This window comes from Pelodiscus sinensis, chromosome Z, assembly GCF_052426305.1.
Source record: "Pelodiscus sinensis isolate ZL-2025 chromosome Z, ASM5242630v1, whole genome shotgun sequence".
Lineage (NCBI taxonomy): Eukaryota > Metazoa > Chordata > Testudines > Trionychidae > Pelodiscus > Pelodiscus sinensis.
Genome location: NC_143085.1, coordinates 17,673,448 through 17,693,384, shown reverse-complemented (window position 1 = coordinate 17,693,384; position 19,937 = coordinate 17,673,448). Strand labels below are relative to the sequence as shown.

Here is a 19,937-nt window from a genome sequence, read left to right as displayed (position 1 = left end):
TTAGAGAAAAGCTCGAGAATGTACCCCTGAGAGGCTCAAAACACTGAGGAAAATAAAGGGAAATTGAACCCAATGTTTTCTTTTTTAAATCTCATGATTTTTCAAACCAGTCTCATGATTTGTGGGAATCTGGTTGGTGATTTTAGAATGTTGGAAATGTTCAGACATGGAGTTGAGGGCTACTGAAGGTACTTCCGGTAATTTTGATGGCACTTAGAATAATCAAATCTGCCTCTGCACCCAGCTCTCTGTGAGGGCACAACAGGTGAAGTGCTCAGAATGGGGAGGGCCAGCACTACTCTAGTATGATTTATTGTGCCATTGTTTGCCTATTGTAATAAAAATCTTTTCTATGTGCTCTGTAGGTGGGATTGGGAACTTTCTAGTAAACCTCTTAACTAGAACTGTTTAGAAGTTGCTAAAGTGAAAAGAAGGAAAAATTACGTGTGCTGTAAATCTACCTCAGTGACTCTCATAGGGCAGTTCCTGGTTGCAAGTATTGCTAGCAGCTCCAAGAGCCAGAAAAGAACACAGTGGGCGTTCACCCCAACACTCTGGACAGACCTTTATAAATATGTATCTATCGTGCTTGGCAAGGGGACCGAGTGTATGCGCAGAACATAGTTTCCAGAATTGTTTCACTTCCAAGAATGAGTTGTGTATGTATAACGTGCTGACCAAGAGCTGTATTCTCTTCACACATTGCCAAATATAAGCTATGTTCATGGGTGAACACCAGGGGAAAATGAGTTTTGTCTGTTTAGCTTCAAACCTTGCAAAGCGGGACTTGAGCATCTTTTTGAAGCATCTGTATTTGAAAATTGGGCCACTAGATTTTAATTATAGGGCTGAGTCTGAGTGTTGACTGACTTTTTACCTCTAGCGTGGGCAAAATCAAAACCTGAATCTGAACACTCCAAATTTGAGGGAAAGTTTAGCTATGGGCCTATCTCTGTTCAGAAACCTCAAGTATATCAAAAGGAAAACACAAGATCAGATCACCCTCTTAAGTGTTATCATATTTTTCCACAGGAGGATTGTCTGGGACATGGTCCTAGTTTCTAGTAACCTACTCAGCATTCTGCAACTTTTTGGGCGAATTTTTTGTGACCAAACTGAATTATTTTCTGTACACAAGTGGAGTCTCTCTCCCCCACTGCCTTTAAATGCCCCTTCCTTCCATTGGTTTGAATAGCTGTGAAAGGAGTGGACTCCAGAAAGAATAGTGCTTTTGTGCAGAATAGTTATGTGTTTAACATAGTAAATGTTTATTGTCCTCTGGAGCAAAAGAGCAATAGGCTAAATTATAGCCTGGGGAGGAAAGCTAGAATCATGAGGTATAGGCTGTTAATTATCGTTTTTTAGCTGTCATAATGTACTGACGTTCACCTCCAGTCTCTCCTCCAACCCCAGCCATTGCCTCCACCATCACTACCTCTAAAATATCTGCTTCCCTTACTGTTGCATCTTCCTTCTCCTTCTCCTCCTGCTCTTTCATTTGTAAAGCATCTCTGGCCTCCTGAGAGATTTCTGACTACTCTCCCAGCAGCTGCTTAACATGATAAAGGCCCTCAGACTGCCTCTCTCTGATTAATCAGCCCTTGTGCAGCCTTGATAGGGTGTTAATTTGTAAACTCGGTGGACAGGCAGCCGTGATAAGCCTCAACAGCTGTTTTGCGTCTGCTATGGGGGATGGGTAGGTGAGGCTAAAGCCCTGGAATACAGCCAAGAAATATTTAGGAGCAGTGACTGAGAAACAACAACAACAAAAAGAGCCTTTTGCAAAGAAACTCCTTTTGGGATAATATGGATACTATAGCTGGTTTCAGTCGCAGTGGACAAGAGCCTTTCCCTTTATAAACTCTATGGCCATCAAGAATAGGACAGATAACAATGTAAAGGACAGTGAAGTTTATGCCAGATTGTGTATGTCGAAGATAGGAACTTGTTCCATACACTGTGATACTGGCCAGTAGAACTACACAAACCTTTTTATGTATCACAAAAATGCCCCTAATAATTTTTACTGCATTTAGCCTGATTCTTTAGACATGGATTGAATGCTAAGTCAGTGTGAGCGTTTTCAGCAAGAAGTGTAACTAGAGATGTTATTTCCCTTTATTTGGCACTGGGAGGCCACAACAGGAGTATTGTATCTAGTTCTTAGTCCCCCCACTATAGAAAAGACGTGGACGCATTGTAGAGAATCCAGCGGAGGGCAACCAAAATGATTAGGGGGCTGAAGCACATGACCTAATGTGAGCAGCTGAGAGATTTGGGTTTAGTTAGTCTGTAGAAGAGAAGAGTGAGGGGGGATTTGATAGCAGCCTTCAACTTCCTGAAAAGAGGTTCCAAAGAAGATGGAGAGCGACTGTTCACAGTAGCAACAGATGGCAGAACAAGGAGCAATGGTTTCAAGTTCCAGTGAGGGAGGTCTAGGTTGGATATTAGGAAAAGCTATTTCACTAGGAGGGTGGAGAAGCGCTGGAATGGGTTAGCTAGGGAGGTTGTGGAATTTCCAGCCCTAGAGGCTTTCAAGTCCCAACTTGACAAAGCCCTGGCTAGGATGATTTAGTTGGGAATGGTCCTATTTGGGCAGGGGGCTGGACTTGATGATCTCCTGAGGTCTCTTCCAGCCCTAGCATTCTGTGATTCTATGCAAAATATATGGTAGGGGATACCAATACATAAGGTTGCATGTTCCTAAAATAAAATGTATGTGTGAGTACTAGGGTTTACAGATGTCCTTTTTTAGATCAGAACACCTGGTTGGAAAGGATGGAAAGGCGTTCTGGTGGCTTCTGTCATCATTACTGACCAGGCCATTAAATATCAAATTGATGGCACATTGGGCGAAGGCAGGCTCCTTGCCTGCCCTGGCTCTGTATGGTTTCTGGAAATGGCTATGATTTCCGGAAATGGCTGGTGTTTCCAATTCCTAGGTGCAGAGATGGCCACAGGAGCTCCAAGCACTGCCCAACTGTTAATGCCAACTCTGCAGTTCCCACTGGCCAGAAACTGGAGCCAATGGGAGCTGTGGAGGTGGTGCCTGTTGGGGCGGGCAGTGCACATAGTTCTCCAGCCCCTCTGCCTAGGCAGGGGGACATGTTGCCACTTCTGGGAACCACCTGAGGTAACTGCTGTGAGGCTGAAGCTTGCACCCCAAACCTCTTCCTACACTCCAACCCTCTGCATCAGGTGAGAACTCTCTCTCACAGCCTAATTCCATCTCTCATCCCACACCCTTTTTACAGCCCCAAGCAATCAGGCTGAAGCCTACACCCTTAACCGACTCCTCCATCCCAGCCCTCTGCCTCAAATCAGATCCCCCTCCTACAGACTAACTCAGTCTCACATCCCCCACCCTTTCCCTCAGCTTTGAACTCTCTTCTGCATCCCAAACTCGTCATGCCCAGCCTCACCAGAGAGTCCTCAACCTCTGTCCCCATCCTGCAGCCCATCCCCCGGCCCTAGTCTGGTGAAAGTGAGCAGGGTGGGGGAGGGCAAGCAATAGAGGCAGGGGTATGGACTAAGTGAGGGATGGGACCCCCATAGATGGGATAGGAGCAGGGCTTCAGGGAAGGGGGCAGGACATGGGTTTTTGGTTTTGTGTGATTAGAAAGTTGGCAACCTGAGTGCACATATATGAAATATATGAGTATGTGTCCAGGCTATACACGAATTAGGGATGTGAAAGGTTAACTAGGAAGCATCACCCTAATTGGGTAATATTTACTGGTTGTGGTTAATTGGTACCCAGTGGGGGCTGGAGCAGGTCCCTGTCTGCCATAGACTGGAGGCTGCTCCAGAACTGCAGGGGAAGCAGCCCCAGTTCGTGGCAGGCACCCTGGGCCCACTGAAGCATCTGGGGCAGCCTCTGTCCATGGGGAGCCCCGGCCCACTGCAGACAGGGGCTGCTCAGGTAAGGGCTGGGAGGTGGCGGGAGCCCCAGTCCCAGCACGGGCTGGGAGCCAGCAGCCAGTTCCAGTGATGGGCTGGAGATAGAATCCCTGCAGGCTGGGGTCTGCGCCAGTGTAGATACCACTTTAGTCAGTTAACCTGTTAAATGTTAAGCTAACCTGGCATTTAACCCAGGGCTAGGCAATAATTTTTGTCCCGGGCTGCCCCAGAAGGGGCAGGTCCTCAGGCGACCAGGCCACTTCCATGCTTCCCCACCCAAAGACCCTGATTGGACTGGGGGTGTTGGGAGCAGCAGGGCATCCACGGGCCACATCAACTCGCTTGGTGGGCCGCATCTGACCCCTGGAGGCCTTTTTGCCCACCCCAGGTTTAACCGGTTAACTAGGATTTTACATCCCTAGCAAAAACTATGTTATGGTAACTTTTCTTCTCATTTCAGCTCAAAAGCCATTCAGGACCATGCAGTGTTGCAGCAGTCTCTGAAAGAGCAAGGCACCATCCTACCATGTATTTTAAAATAACTAGACAAATTGGAGATAGTCAAGGACAAAATGAGAAGCACTTACTCTGTTTATGTAGCTAGGGTCATTATATAAAAATAAAATGAATATATGTTAAATCAATGGAAATATTTGAATGTAATCAAGAATATTTTCTTAAAAATTAAGGGGGATATTTATTGAATTTGTATCAATGCCTTAGTTCAGCTGAATCCTAATAACTCTTCTGTTGTTGACCTCACTGATAATATTCCTATTATCTGAAGACAGAGGACAACATGTGATAGCTCACAGAAGCTGTTCCTTCATTCCCTGCCAATGCAGATTGTTCCTCGGAGTGTTTTTGAATTATAGTTGTTCTCAGACAGTGATCTTTATATGAAATCAGATGTCTTGAAAAATCCTCTTAGCCTCTGGAATGTGATTTGCAGCAGTTTGTGTTGCTGAAGATTCCACATGGGATTTGGGTAACCCATAATTGGTTAAAAGAGAAAATAAAATTAAGGCTGCCCTTACAATGATGGCAGGAGGTACATGTATGAATTGTTTGGCTGTGTTGATCTAGTCCTTTCTCCCCTTCTCCGTCCCACCCATTTTTCCCTTGGTTGCCAAGTCCTGTCTGGCAGGCCATTGCAATGATAAATGCAGGTGTCTGGCAAGGACCTCACAAGGAGTTTGTTCTAGTGTGCCAAGCCTTGCTTGGCATTCCCCATTGGTGCCAGCATTTGCATTCTTACTCAGTTTGATGGAAAGCAGGAAATGAGGTGTGAATTTATGTAAGTATCCTTCCAGAGGAGCTGGGATAATGAGAGGCCAACCACCCCTGGGAGCAGCAGAGTAATTTGGTGGTTTCCTAACAACAGTCTGTTACCTGTCATTTTCAAGACATTCCCATTACTCCTTTCCATGATGAGGCCTTTGAATTATAAGAAATTTTAGGAAAAGCGGGGAGTCCTCTAAGTAATTTTAGGCAATTCTAGAGAAAATACTTTTCATTCCTTTGATTTAACACAAATAAAAACTGTCCCCCAGCCAGATGATGATCAGGCTGGAGAGTTGCAAGCAGTAATGGCAATAATGCAAACCAGTGTAATAATGCGTTATACAGTGTTCCCAAACTTTTCCAGTTATAGACAAGTTTCCTCCTACATTTTGTAATGAAAACTGAAGCAGTAGCCAACTCTATGGCTATGTATCACCTTGGGGAAGGGGGCAAGACGGGCATGCAATTTGCTGTATTCAGCAAATACAAGCTGAATATCAAAAACCTTCCTGACAATGAGCTCTTATCATGGATTACAGTGGGATGAGATGAGAAAACCCCATATTTTCAGATGTTTCATAGTAGGTTGGGAAAAAAAAAACCAACACTGGGAAAATGCACCATAAGGAATAGTTCTTCACTGTCTGCGGGATGGATTAGCTGACCTAAAGATAGTGAGTCTTTTCCCTCACTAATGTACAGAAGGACATAGCCTGGTCTAATGAGAAGTCCAGAAGACTCTCTAGACCAATGTTGTCCAGAGACAAAGTTGGTGCTCTTAGTTTTTGGGAGGGAATTCAGAATAGAGACCAAAATAAAGCCAGGTGTAATCTTATCATTTATCACAATTTAAAATAATCTTCTACTAGAAAGAATTGAAAGAAAAAGGAAAGCAATTTATCTTTCACCTCCTGAACTCCTTGCTTTTCCAGTGGTTAGCTGGCATGTCCTTTTGCATGGAAGATGTGAAAGAACCAGTGGATGGTTATATGATAAGGAAAAGAGAAATGTAAATCTATGATGAGCCTCTTCAGCACTTTTAGAGATAATGTCAGCGAGCAGAGTACTGAGACATGTGAGAATATTACCTAATATGTAGTTTCATTTGAAGTAACTAATGACACACAGGCTAAAACTTAAGAGAATTTTCTTGGCTGTATTTAAGGACAGCTGGGGATGTGCCTTTCTGATCATTGTCTCTGAGAACAGATGAAGGGACCTTCAACAGCTGTAGGATGAGGCCCCGTGAACTTTATGACCTTTTTTAAAAATTTGCTTTTATTGTCCAGAGACAAAATTAGTGCTGTAGAGCAAGGTTGGGGAGAAAAAGGAGTCTAGTCTCTTCCTCTGGGAAACAGCAGTTGCTGGGAGAAAGCTGAATCACAAAGCATGGCTCATGGAATAGGAAAGAGAAATAGTGGGCTGTAGACACTCAGGGTATGTCTACACTACCAGCCTAGTTCGAACTAGGGTGGTAATGTAGGCAACCGGAGTTGCAAATGAAGCCCGGGATTTGAATTTCCCGGGCTTCATTTGCATATTGCCGGGCGCTGCCATTTTTAAATGTCCGCTGGTGCGGACTCCATGCCCCGTGGCTACACGCGACACGGACTAGGTAGTTCGGATTAGGCTTCCTATTCCAAACTACCGTTACTCCTCGTTCCACATTTAACAAGTTAACCAATTATACAAGATTTTACATCCTTAATTTTAGGGCTACAGAGCAATAAAAAATTTCAATTGGAAAAGGGGAGGGTATGATGCCTTACTGAATAAAAGAAAGATGTGCTGTCAAATACCTTTTTCCATGACAGAAGTATTCCTGCATTCACACACAACTTCTGTCAATTAACTTGACTTTGGGGTTTGCCTGACATCTGGCGCTAACAGAATATAGTCCAAGAAGCCTGCTCCACTCAGGCACAAGCCTCCTCCATGGCCTTTGAGGCTCAGGTCCCTGTCTTGGATATATGTAGTACAGCCACATGATTTTCAGTCCATACCTTCGCCAACCACAATGCCCTAGCCTCGCTCATCAGGCTAGGGAGGATGCAGCTCTTGGTAGGGCTGTCCTTTGCTCAGTAGAAGGTTAAAACTCCGACCCTGCCTCCTGGGTTCCTGCTTTGGAGTCACCTACATAGAATGGACATAACATTTTTTCTTCGAGTGATTGCTTACTTACCTTTGTAACTGTTGTTCTTCGATATATGTTGCTCAGATCCATTCCAAATTCTGTCCGCCTCCCTTTCTTCGGAGTAGTCCGGTAAGAAAGAACCCAGGGGGTTGAAAGCCAGCAATTATATTAGCCAATATAACTGTGCCACTCCAGGGGGTTCCTTTGCTGGCCCAATGAGTACTGCTAAAGGAAAAACTTCCAATGATGCATACACACTGCACGCACACCTACATGGAATGGTCATGAGCAACACATCTCAAAGAACAACAGTTACAAGGGTAAGTTATCGTTCTATTTCAGAAGTGCCCCATACACAACGCCTCTCAGTATTTAGGTGCCCACATGAGAGCTACTGAGTGCTGAGCCTTTTTGAAAATCTAGATAATAAATTCTATGTGAAGGTCACATGGGTTTGGTGTCTTCACAGGCCAAGGATGACCAAAAAGCAAAATGCAGCTGGAGTAGGGATGTTAAATATGGGTTAATTGAATAGTCAAGTAACCTAATGAATTCTTAACGGTTACTCGACTATTCTGTAGAACCCAGCCAGTTTATAAACCAGCTCCCCTTGCGGACTGGTTTCCTGTCATCCCGTGTTGCTGCCTCTGTTACAGAGGTAGCAGCACAGGGTGGCAGCAGCCCTTGTCTGGGGCAGGGAGGTGAGCGCTCCTAGACCCAGCAAGAGCCAGAATCGAGCAAGGCTGCCTGCCCATCTAGCTCCTAATTTATTTTAAAGGCAGAGCTGTAGCGGGGTAGGTTTCAGACCTTCTGCAAGCCAGGACTGAGACAGGCTGCTAGTCAGCCTGATAAAAATTTACTGGTGGGACTGTGTGTATGTGTGTGTGTGCATGTGCTGGGGGAGGAATCTGTGTAATCTATAACACGGGTGGGCAATAATCTTTAAAAGGGTGCCACTTCCTTGGCCAACCCGGAAGGGGCAGGGCATCAGGGGGAAGGGGTGAGGCCAGGAGTTTTCTTGTGCTTCCCTCCCAACCTGATTGACTTGGGATGGGAGAGCATCAGAAGTTTTCCCCCCTTCATCCCCTGCCTTACCCCCTAAAGAGAAATGCCAGCTGTTAAAACAGGAGACCTCATGCACTCCCTTTACTCCCAGGCCAATCAGTGCCTGTGGGTGGGGGAGTGCGCAAAGTCTCTTTACCACCGTAAGAGCGCACAGCAGGTACAGAGACACGCTGGAAGTTTTTAAACAGCCAGCATGTGTGTCTAGCCCAGGGATGGGCAGAGGGCCCTCTGTGGGCTGGATCTGGCCTGCCACGCCAGTCGATCCGGCCCATGGCCGCCCTGCTGCTCCCTCAGCCCCAGGCCAATCAGGCGGGGGAGAGCATGGCAGTTAGAGAGACACGCAGGCTGTTTTAAAATTTCCGGCATGTCTCTCTAGTTGCTGCAATCCCCTGGCAGGGAAGGGAAAGGATCTGAGTGGCCTGGGGGTGGAGAGCATGCAAACGTCCTCCTTTCCTCCTGCCCCCTCCGGCCAAAGGTTTGCAGCAGCTATTTTAAAGCAGCTGGCAATGTCTCTCTAGCTTCCGTGGGCCCTTGCAGGGGCAAGGAGACTTCGCACTCTCCCCCACCCCCAGGGCCCGATTGGCTTGGGTTGGGGGAGTGGCAGGGCAACCGAAGGCCTGATCTACTGGGTTGGTGGGCCACATCTGGCCCGTGGAGGTCCCTTTGCCCACCTTGGCTATCACATTAACCTATAAGCTTTTGCTTATCGATTAATCAGTTAATCGACTATACTATTACATCCCTCAGCTGGAGTGTGTATTGTGTATCCTGTTTCTTCTTGCTTAATCCTTCAGCACAGCTGTGTAATATTCCCTCTTGGTCAGTTAATTAGCTTCATCCCCATGAACAATAATGCTACCTAGAAAATTTCAAGAAAAGGTCAGTCACATGCTTTGCACCTCAGATTGATTTCTCTTGTGATGTGCAAAATAATCAGCTTGCAGTTCTCTTGGTTTTTCTAGCTGAGTTTGTTCTTTTTTTTTTTTTTTGGTCTTCTTAATGCATCAGAAATTATTCAGATGCTGATGCTGTTTTTGAAAGTTAAGACTTCTAAAGGCTTCCTTAGATGTTACATGTCCCCTCAGAATATATGCTGTACAGTCCATACATGGTTATATTCTTCTGTAACCTTTTCTATGTTAGATGCTTTCTGGTTTATTGAATGGATTGGTGCAACTCCAGATTACTTTGCGTCCTCCCATATATCTAAATTTCCATTTACTTCTGAAAAACTATTGAGACTGTTCCTAACACTGAAGGAAGGAATTTGGTATAAAGTAGGATAAAAAGGACTTCCAGAAACAACTTGCATCTAGCAAGTCACATATGGTGAAACTCTCCTTTGAATAAGCCATACTGCAGCATCACCTCAGAAGAGGTTGGTAAAATCAGAAGAAAGAGAACAAGAGAAGAATGAAAACCAATAGGAGAGATCCTAGTAAATGGTGAATCTCCAGAGGTTTTCAGGTCTGTACAGGAAGCTTGTCTGAACATATCCATCCCTTCTAGTTTGGAAGCATCCTAAGAGGAAGCTTATTTGTGAGATTTCCAGTCTTTGGTTTCGCCTTTCTATAGATTAGATCCTAACTGCAACAGGTGGTGTAGCCTTTCCAAAAATGATAATTGAGCTACATTTCACAACTTTTTTTGTTTTTGTCTCCCCTAAAGAGAAATGGGTTTGCATTTGGTGCAAAGGTTTGGTTCTTACATGTACAGAACCAGTCCATCTGGCCCTTGTGAAAATACAGTTTTGCTGTTTATGAACCCAAAATTTAGAACTAGCTAATAAAAAAGTGCCTTGTGGCCAAATGCTTGAAGCACCGGGACTGGGACCAGAGGAGCTGATGTCTATGAATCAGTTCTGGATTGGGAAACTGGTGTTCTCTGCTTCACAAAAATTTATCTGGCCTTTGTTTTCAGTCCCAAGCAAGCATTGATTCCCAGTTCTTTAGTCTGGGGGAGACAAAAATCATTAACTTGTGGGAAGCCTGCCATAGTTTTATTGTGCTGTCTTTTGTGTAATGCTGTTGTTCCTTATTCCATATAATTCTTAAATTATTAATCTGCAATTGGCCACACCTTTCAGTGTCCTGTGTTAGATCAAATCAGGATAAATCAGGCATGAATTTATTATATTTCAATATTCATCTTTAGGGAGAAAGGATGTGCTACAATTTGTAGTTTCTATTTCCATTATTAAAGCAAAAACTGCTTTTGCTTGAACTTCTATTAGCAGAAGCTGAAAATATGAACCACAATGTGATCTGTTTGCTATGAAATTGTGTGCACAAGGAGAAAGACAATGGGGAAACAGAGCCTGGATTTTCTTTTTTATTATTGTGTCCAAAGAGGAAGGAGTCATCTTATGCATAGTAATTTCAATAGCAGATAAAGTTAAGCCACTGAGTTGGGAGGATTCTTTTCCTCTTTAGAACTGAGGGAGGGTGAAAAGGAAGAAGGAAATCAGATTAAAACAGAAGCGATGAATTAGCAGTTGTCAGCAGCCCTCTTCCCCCAAAAGTGTGGTACAAATCTGTCTCCCTTAAATGGAGGTTGGAAGGATCTTAAGGTTGGAAGCACACTCACTTCTGGTGAGGATGGGAGGAGAGAGGCAGGGAAGAAGCCTGGAACACATGAAAAATATAGAATGTTCTATCTTAGGCTACGTCTAGATTGCAGGCTTCTTTTGGAAGAACCCTTTTTTCAGAAGAGATCTTCCGAAAAAAACTTCTTTCAAAAGACAACGTCCATACACAAAAGTGTATCGAAAAAGCGATCTGCTATCTCTCATTTAAGCTGTGATTACTGTGGACGGAGTGGTCACCAGGGCACCTGTGCTTTTTCCTCTTTCCTCTTCTTTCGAAAGAACTCCCACTTCCCTGTCCATACACACCTTTTTCCAAAAGAGGCTTCTTCCTCATAGAAAAAGGATTACCAATGCCAGAGAAACCTCTCCATTCTTTCAATTTACTTTCGGAAGAACACGATTGCAATGTGGACATAACTCAGGTTTTGTTGGAAAAACATCCATTTTTCTGACAAAACTTTGTAGCGTAGATATCCCCTTAGAGAAAAAGATCTTACCAAAGCAACAGCTTTAATAAAACTTATCTTCCTCTGGCTGTGGTGTATGCAGTGCAAATGAAAGAAAAGAGTAGTTAAGAGGAGGAGACAGGAACCAAGTGCACAAGCAAGACTAGAAGTGTCTTCAGTCTGTAGGCTTCAGGCTGAGTGTGTCAGCCTGCATCATCCAGTGAGGGGGAAAAAATCTGGTAAGCAGCAAAAGACTCCAGGGGTACACAAATCATTCTGCTCTGTAACCCTGGGACTGTCCTCCCCCATTCCTGAGATTCTGCTTTAGGTGGTCAGGGAGAGTAGGAAAGGAAATCCCTTAGCTTCATGCTCCTAAACCAAATTCATGTACATATGAATTCCTGGATGGCTTGAGCCATCTCTGTAAAGGATTCTAACAAGCTGAATTGCTCTCAGGGGAGGAACTCCACTTTTTTTTAATCCCTTTCTGAAACATATGCAAATGAATGGCTTGAAACAGCAGAAAATGTGGGAGGACAATTGCTTTAGCATATGCCTTGGTTTGCTAGAGTTTTGCACTCGTTAGTGGGCTTGCTCAGATCCATAGGTTTTTGTCTCTGTTTTCTTTAAACAGTGGGTAATGGAACTGAATGATATATTCAGATTCTGCCTCATTTCTGCCTTGCGCGACTTTGTCACTGACTTTACAGTAATTTCTTGAATAAACTATATTGCAGGCATTACTGTTTCAGAAATGGGCCATAAGAAAAAAACAGTACTGATCTGGAATTAAAGATCTCTATAAATGTATGCAAAACTTACTGTAATCATAAAGCATGAAGGTTGTAGAGCTGAAACCCCTCTTCTGTAAATGTGACTCGGCCATTCTCCTTGTTTTAATCCACAGGCCTTTTACATACTCTTTAACCCTAAAATTTCTTGTTTCTCTTAAATTCTGATATATTGATGAGTTTAGCTAATGATTTGCTGTTTTCTGGCGACCATGTGAATTCACATCATCCTCTTTGCTGAATTATGTGGAAAGGACCTATCCTTATGGTTGCAGCAGGGAATTGAGCTTCAAGATTCCTGGCTTTGGCACTGCCTGGCTGTCTGTGACAGTGCAGTGGCTTCTTTTTACCAGTTTCCCTCTCTGTAAAGTGGGGTAATATTATTTACCCACCTCCAGCGAACATTTTGTAGCAAAAATGTGTGAAGTACTTTGAGGCCAAATCTTACATTTATGTTAGTTGATTTTAGGAGAGGTGTCTGAGCTGCAATATTCAGCTTAAATTTCAGATGTCCTCGTATGCACACCCAGGGTTTTGGTTCAGATACATTCCTGTTTATGAGGGTGGAGGATGTTGACCTAATATATGGAAGAAGGGCTTACTAATGGATAATACATTCACATTTGACTCTACACTATTTTAAACCCTACTGCCATTGCATTATTTTAAAGCAGTAAATAACCAGCCAAAATCAAGGAATAAACTCAGCCCTCAACTTTACCAATGCAGTGATGGTGATACAAGGAAGAATATGGCCCATCATCTCCCAAAGATTTTAAGATAATTTTCATAGGGAAGATTTCAATAACCGTACACACCAAAGCTGAAGTGAGGCAGGCTCAATCTCAACATTGTATTGTGTTGTTTTTCCCTTTCTATTTTTATAACATATATAGCATTCAGAATTATCACTGAAAATTGTGACTTTAGGTTCTTTAGAAATAATACCAGTAGAGATTGCTTGTTTTTTCTTTCTTATTATATCTGCTGCAAATCTTATGTTTTTACTGTCTCTTTCTGAATCACTGTCTAAAATATTTAGCAGTGCTATGTAAATCAAAGCACACTTATCATGCAAATGTCCCAGTCACCTTAGAATAAAATCAGTAAAATCCAAAATGAAAATCAACATAGTTCAGCCCTGAGTAGAATTAATTATTTTTAAAGCAATGTTGAAGTTGTTGTTTAAAATATATTTAGCTTCTTCAGCTTTGTTCTCTTTATATCACATTCTTATTCAATTTTATGCAAACTTGGAGAAGATATTTGTAATTATCACACTGAGAGTAGTACATATTGATAATGTTTACTTACCCCAAATTAGCTTTTCATTCTCTATGGACCATTTATTGACCAATTAATGATCAGCTAGCGATAAATGATACTTTGTTTATACTGAAATAGTGGTGTTGTGATAGCTGAAAAAAGTCATCAAATTAACTAATAAAAGCTTTATTTACCATGAAGGATTTTTAAAATGTCTGTCATTATCAGCATGGCTGTAACACAGTGACCCCGATTATCATGAAGCTGTTTACAAGGTTTAGGTTAATTGGATTTCTTAACTACTTCCCAGAGCTATGAGGAGCAAGTACAGTATGATGGAGTTCAAACATTCAAACAAGCTAATGCAACCCAGTTTACAAAGAGACTGTCTTTCTGTACAAGGAATTTGCTTCTTTTCATAGCTGGTTTGGTGCACAGCAGTTATGTTTGTGATTTGGTATGATATATGTAACACTTCTGTTTTTGAAGATGCATATAACTATAGCTTCTTGCACTGTTAATACACAACTATGATTTGTGATTCAGTGTAGAGAAGGTTTATCTTCAACAAGAGAGATTTTGATACGTTGCTGCTTCAGCTTGATAGCCATTTCATTTGTATTTTCATATTAAGAATCATGAATAAAATAGCTTGTATGTAGCATGGGTGCCTAAATAAAAGAGAGAAGAGGATGCTCTTGAGTAAAAACAGGACAGCGCTTTTATATGCTGAGTCCTGCTTATTCTTAAATGGCACAACATTGCCCCCTCCAGGTGCAATGTGTAACTGTAGTTATGATGACTGACATCGTGAAAGGGCTGAGAGAGACTCCTGTCTTCTATTTAAGAATCAATAACCTTCTTTCTGTTTTGTTTTCAGGCTTCTTTAGGCTCTGAGAAGCTGTTTTCCCCTGCAGCAAATAAAGGTAGGTGCTTTGGAGAAACACTTTCCTTTTCTTATCTTACCATGAAAACAAGTAACTCCTTCAACATATGAAACTGTCCAAAACCTTGTGTGTGTAAAAGGAATTGAATTCAACAGGAAGCCAGGGAATTCAGTCTTGCCCCAAGAATAACCTCACCTTGTCATAGGCTTACACTAGTTTATGATAATTTTCACAGCCACCTTGTATTAGGAAGAGACTGGATTTCCCCTCTTCCAGGTGATAGAATTGTAGCAAGAGTCTTAAGAGAGCTTGTGGATGAAGCAGGACTCATCTTTAATTATGCAGAGCTGCTGCCACTGTACTCTCATACAAACAAATCCTCATTTAAAAAAAGAACTAAGGAATCTTATTCTCTCAAGGATTTGGAGATCTTTTCACCCACCAGCGTGCGGAACATTTATATCCATAGGGCTCAGTCCTCCAAATCAAAGTTTAGAGGAGTTGGTGTGCAAGATTCTAGCCCATATCTCCCATTAGTATTTAATGATAGTTACCTATGATGTATGCTGGGTGTTGCTAAGAGACAAGGCCTGTTCAGATTTCTTTTGGGAATTGTGGTAATTCATTTTTAACTATACCAAGCCCTCCCTTTAGGACTTGGTCTGTGGGTAATATAAGGCTACTCAGCTTGTTGCTTAGCATCCTAAAGATAATATCTCTCTTGGTTAAATATTGTGGACTAAAAAATATTTAAAGAACAGTCTTGTAGGGAAAAGTGTTGTGAACAATTGAAATCATTATGCTGTAAATGGTTCTGCTCTGTTGTGCAAGAATGCCGACATTATGGCTTTCTTAGTAGGTAATGCTGTAAGTAATGCTGTTCTGGAGTGTTCATTTCTATTGAACTACAGAATAAAAACTATTTCGGAGCAATAATAACTACTAGGGAGACAAAAAATGCCTTGAAGGGGAAAAATGAGGTTCATTAATAAGAAATTATATTATGAAAAGGTTATTTCAAGGGGACCAATAGGGGACTTATTTACCTCACTACTGTGTAGGAATAGGAGCTAGCCAAGGAAAAGGTTTTTGGTTGTTATTACTTATTGTGCATCTCACCAGGCATCACTGAGCTGGCCTCTTCAGAGGCTATAAGTGCTAGAAATTCTTTCTTCCCAAGTCCTGCGTAACAAGTGTGAAAAACTGGTGGTAAGTGTGAGACATTAGTACATTTGCAGATGTTTTCACAAAATTGTGCAGTTTCATCAGAAAAAAATAGTAAAGGACTGGGCAGGAGACCCATTTATCATCCCTCCGCCCTATTTCCTTAGGTGCCAAACTTTGGTAAGCCCAATCCCATCTGTCTCTCTCCCAAAACCAAACAGAACTCCATGATCATGTGTGAAATTGTGGCCCTGTGATTTGGTTTAGAGGATTACCACAGCTTTATTGGCTCCTGCAGTTACTGAAGCCTCACTGGTTTTCCCCCTTGATACTTCACTCAGCTTGGTGAATTTTCAAAATGCGCTCCATTAGGGCTGTTACATTTAGATTAATTAACTAATTGAATAGTTGATGGGATTTCCATTGACTATTTGCTTGTCGATAAGGGCACCTCCACCTTTCAAAAGTTCAAAAGTGGAAGCCCTGTGGTGCCTGAGGCTTTGAAATGTACAAGAGCCCCGGCATGTCCAGGCAGGGGCAGGACTTGACCTACTGAGGTCTCTTCCAGACCTGTGATTCTATGAAAAGCAGAAGCTCCGCAGGGAGTGCGAGGCCAGTGAGGCACTTGTACATTGAAAAAGGAAGCTGGCCCCACTCTCCCTGCAGTGCTTCTGCTTTTGAAATGTACAAGAGCCCCGGGAGGACTCTTGCACATTTCAAAAGCAGAATCGCAGCAGAACTGGCACGAGAGGACTGCCTCTGCCTTCGTTGCCCCATGCAGAGATGGTGCTGGGTGGAACTGATTTTTAAGCTAGCTTCCCCAGCACTGGGCTCCTGCTCCACCCCTTTGCTGCATCTCTCTGATAGAGGCAGCAAGGATGGGGGAAGTGATTAGTTGCATCACTAGTCAACTGTCTGATAAGCTTATGCTTAGGATAGTTGACTAGTCACTGACATTCCTACTCTCTATCATGTGCTGATGGCAGAGAGCTTGACAGCTTGGAGTCATCTACTCATTGGTGTTTACATCACTGTCACCATGGGTGATAACGATGACTGTTTATTTTGCCAAGTATCTAGAATAACAATAGGCTTTAAGAAAGTTTCAATCCAGATCTGAATATTGTGGCTCATTTTTAGCTTCTTCTACATAAATTCTGGTGCAGATACATGTCTACCATCCTTTTTGCCACCAGCTCACACTGGGGTGAGAGGGAGAGGAGCAGACTCTGCTCAGAACTACCTTAAAATTGGTATGCAATAGCACAATAATTGTGTTGCAAGGTAAGGTTGAGTAGCATTGGTAGATCTCAGTGGAAAAGCTTGAACACCATTACATTCTGATGGTCAATGTTACAAAGCCTGCTATGGGATTATACCAGTGTTTTATCTCTCACATATTCAAATTAAAGCCACTGTTAAATGATGAGGCCTTTGTGATGCCCCGTAACCAGAGAAACAGTGATCGTTAAAGACTGACATTTCAAACTCCATTACTAAGTTACAAAAGTTGACATAAGTCCTAAGTTTTCAAAGGTGCAAGCAGTGAGTGCACCCAAAGCAGCAGTAATTGTGCAAGCCCAAGGATTCGTTAAACATGTTATTGCCTGATTTGCACAGATAAATGTTGTGACTGGTTCACACTGTGCCTTTTTAATCTGTGCTTCCAGTGGGAGGAAGGAGGATTGCACTAGTAGATTTTTGCAGGCATAACAAAATGCAATAATTAAAAATCAAGCAAGTTCACTGGAGGAGGGCGCACAATACAAGCATTGTTTTACCAAAACCCATGTTCTTCACATTATTTATACATCACTCTTTTTTTTTTCAGACTAATTTAGACACTCACTGTTTACAAATTCTCAATAAGGCTTTTATTTTAAGATATTATCATTCAGTTTTTTCTTGTTGGAAAACATCCAGAATTCTGTAGAGGTTAATCTTGTAGTAATCAAGTTCTGTTGGCTGCATTGTTGGCTTTTTTTACATGACGACTTTTATTTTAACACAGTAGGTCAGATTCATTTATGTTGTAACAGCATTGACTTCTGTAGATTTACATGAAGGAAGCATTTGATGCATCAAATACATTATTGTCATTCTAGTTTAACAGTAGATTAACAGTGTGGCCCATCTTAATGACATGTGCATGGAGCATAGGGCATAATAATTTTCCTCCAATGAAATGCTGATTCACTCTTAGGCAAGTCCCTTGTTGCCACCATTTCATGGGAGGGAAATTACTATGCCCTATACTCCATGCACATGTCATTAAGATGGCCAACTTTTCCATGTTTGAAATAGTTGTAAAATGTAATTTTTTACCATGCTGCTCAGCTTCTCCAAAGGTCTTAGGTGCTGAAGCTTTTCTTTAATATTCCCTGTGTCACATCCGATTTATTTTTGCCTCCTTACAATAGAAGGCCATGCTGCTCTGCCCCTCTTGTGACAAAAGTTGATGTGTGACACAGATGTCCTCTGTAGCAGCCAGCATCCCTGGGACATTTAACATTATACAAGAAAGAGGTGTCTCAACCCGCAGTGACCTCAAAGGTCACATAGCTGTGAAATAGACTGAATTGAGCTTTGAACTTGAGAGAGAAAAATTCAATGCCTCACATAATAAAAATAAAAGGAATAGAGGCCCTAATCAGATGTTAAAATAAATTTCTGGGTTTTGGTATCAGAAATCATTTGGTTAACTGACTTGTGATTGTGATGGAGAGAGACTAGAATCCTTCCTACAAATAAATGAAGTATCAAATAATAAGGGCCCATTTGTTCTGACACCCTGTCATTTTCATATAGGGTCCTCCCAGCCAGTCACAGGGGCAGAGAGGATGAGAGAACCTAGAAGGGCCTGAAAAACCAAAGTGCACAGGAAAGCTAGATCAAAGCTCTACGTTAGCCAGACGGATAGGCAAGAGTGAGAAGAGGTTAAAGAGCAAGGTCTTCTGATACAAATTAATATTTGTTTGTCATCTGCATCAGGCTAGAGGAACATTTGGCCATTAAACACTCAGAAGGACCTCAGTTTGGATGGGGTGTTGACAGTTGAGGTGTTGAGTTTTTTAAGGCCACACTGGTGCACTGCAGATGCTGATTCACTCTTAGGCAAGTCCCTTGATCCCACTATTTCATTGGCGGGAAATTATCATGGCCTGTGCTCCATGCACATGTCATAAAGACTTTCCTCAGGGTGATCCTTAGTGCTGCCAGCTCATGCAGTGCCAGCCCTGTGCCATTTGTTTCAGTGAGATAGCCAGAAAGGTGCCAGAGGAACAAAGAGAGTTTTTATTACCAATAATCCTTGAAACTGAATTCCTAATGCTGAAAATATTTGAGGAGGTCTGAATTCTCTCTCTTGAACCCAGCTCTTTCCTCAGCCACCTGGAAATTCTGCAGTATGTAATGGGCTTCTTAAAATAGATGCTCTTTTAGTGGATTTAGTGCTGATCGGCAGTTCCAGGTTTAATGGTCCTGGAGAGTGAAATCCTCTACCCCAAAACCAGCAGTACTTCAGTCCTGACCTGGATCAATAACTGAGTGCACAACCACAACTTTGGACAGGGTCCGGAACAGCCATCAGGGATCATTAGGAAGTCAATGTGAGTTGTGGGTCCTCCACAGCTGCTGGGATCAGGTCCAAGCTTTGAGTTAGGTAGACAGTATTGTCTGATACATAGAGTACCTGACAGGGAATCCATTTTTTCTAAGATCTTTGTCTAGCTGTGCCACGTTACTTACTGGATGATTATTTAACCACTGTGCCTCTTGCCATTCCACCATTTTGATGGGCTACATTAATTAATGTTTATAAAGTGCTTTGAGATCCTTTTTTCAGAGGTTCTATGACCAATATAGAATATAAAGCATTGTTTTCACTGTAATAGAAAGTGAAAATAAATGTGGGTGGATTTTTGGTTTTTTATTTTGTTTTGGGAGGTGTGGTGGTTTTTTATTTATTTATTTATTTATTTATTTTGCTTTTATCTATTTTTTTTTTCTTTCTGGAAAAATAGCTTACCACGCACTCTCACTTTCCATTGAACATATAGGCATAGAGCTCTAAACTGTTGTATTTCATCGCCAACTGTACATGTCCCTAAAGCTCTAAAGCATACAGTCTGCACCTCACCCTTTGACAAGAGGCAGCCATGATTGCTTGGCACCCAGGCCATAATTGTCAGTAGTGGAACATACCATGACCACCCTCCCCGATGGATTCATGCAATTTATAATTCGTGGAAGTTTCTTTTATTTTTTTTTGTCCTCCTGACCACTGAACTGTGCCATGGGCCAGCAAGAGAGATTTCTTGTTAAAAGACAACTTAGAGTCCTGACGAGTGCTTCTGAACCAGAAAAACAGCCCCTGTTCCTCTGAGATCCATGCTGCATAATTTTGTTGCCTTA

General features: G+C 42.3%; 1 protein-coding gene across 9 annotated transcripts in view; it reads left to right on the top strand.

Moving 5' to 3' along the window:
- Window positions 1-19,937, top strand: part of FBRSL1 (fibrosin like 1) — a 1,043,303-nt gene that overhangs the window by 923,702 nt on the left and 99,664 nt on the right. For all 9 annotated transcript variants that reach the window (XM_075898375.2, XM_075898366.2, XM_075898368.2 and 6 more), the window contains one exon: window positions 14,354-14,399. In XM_075898375.2, coding sequence (XP_075754490.1) covers window positions 14,354-14,399 — 46 coding nt within the window. The remainder of the gene's footprint in view (window positions 1-14,353; window positions 14,400-19,937) is intronic.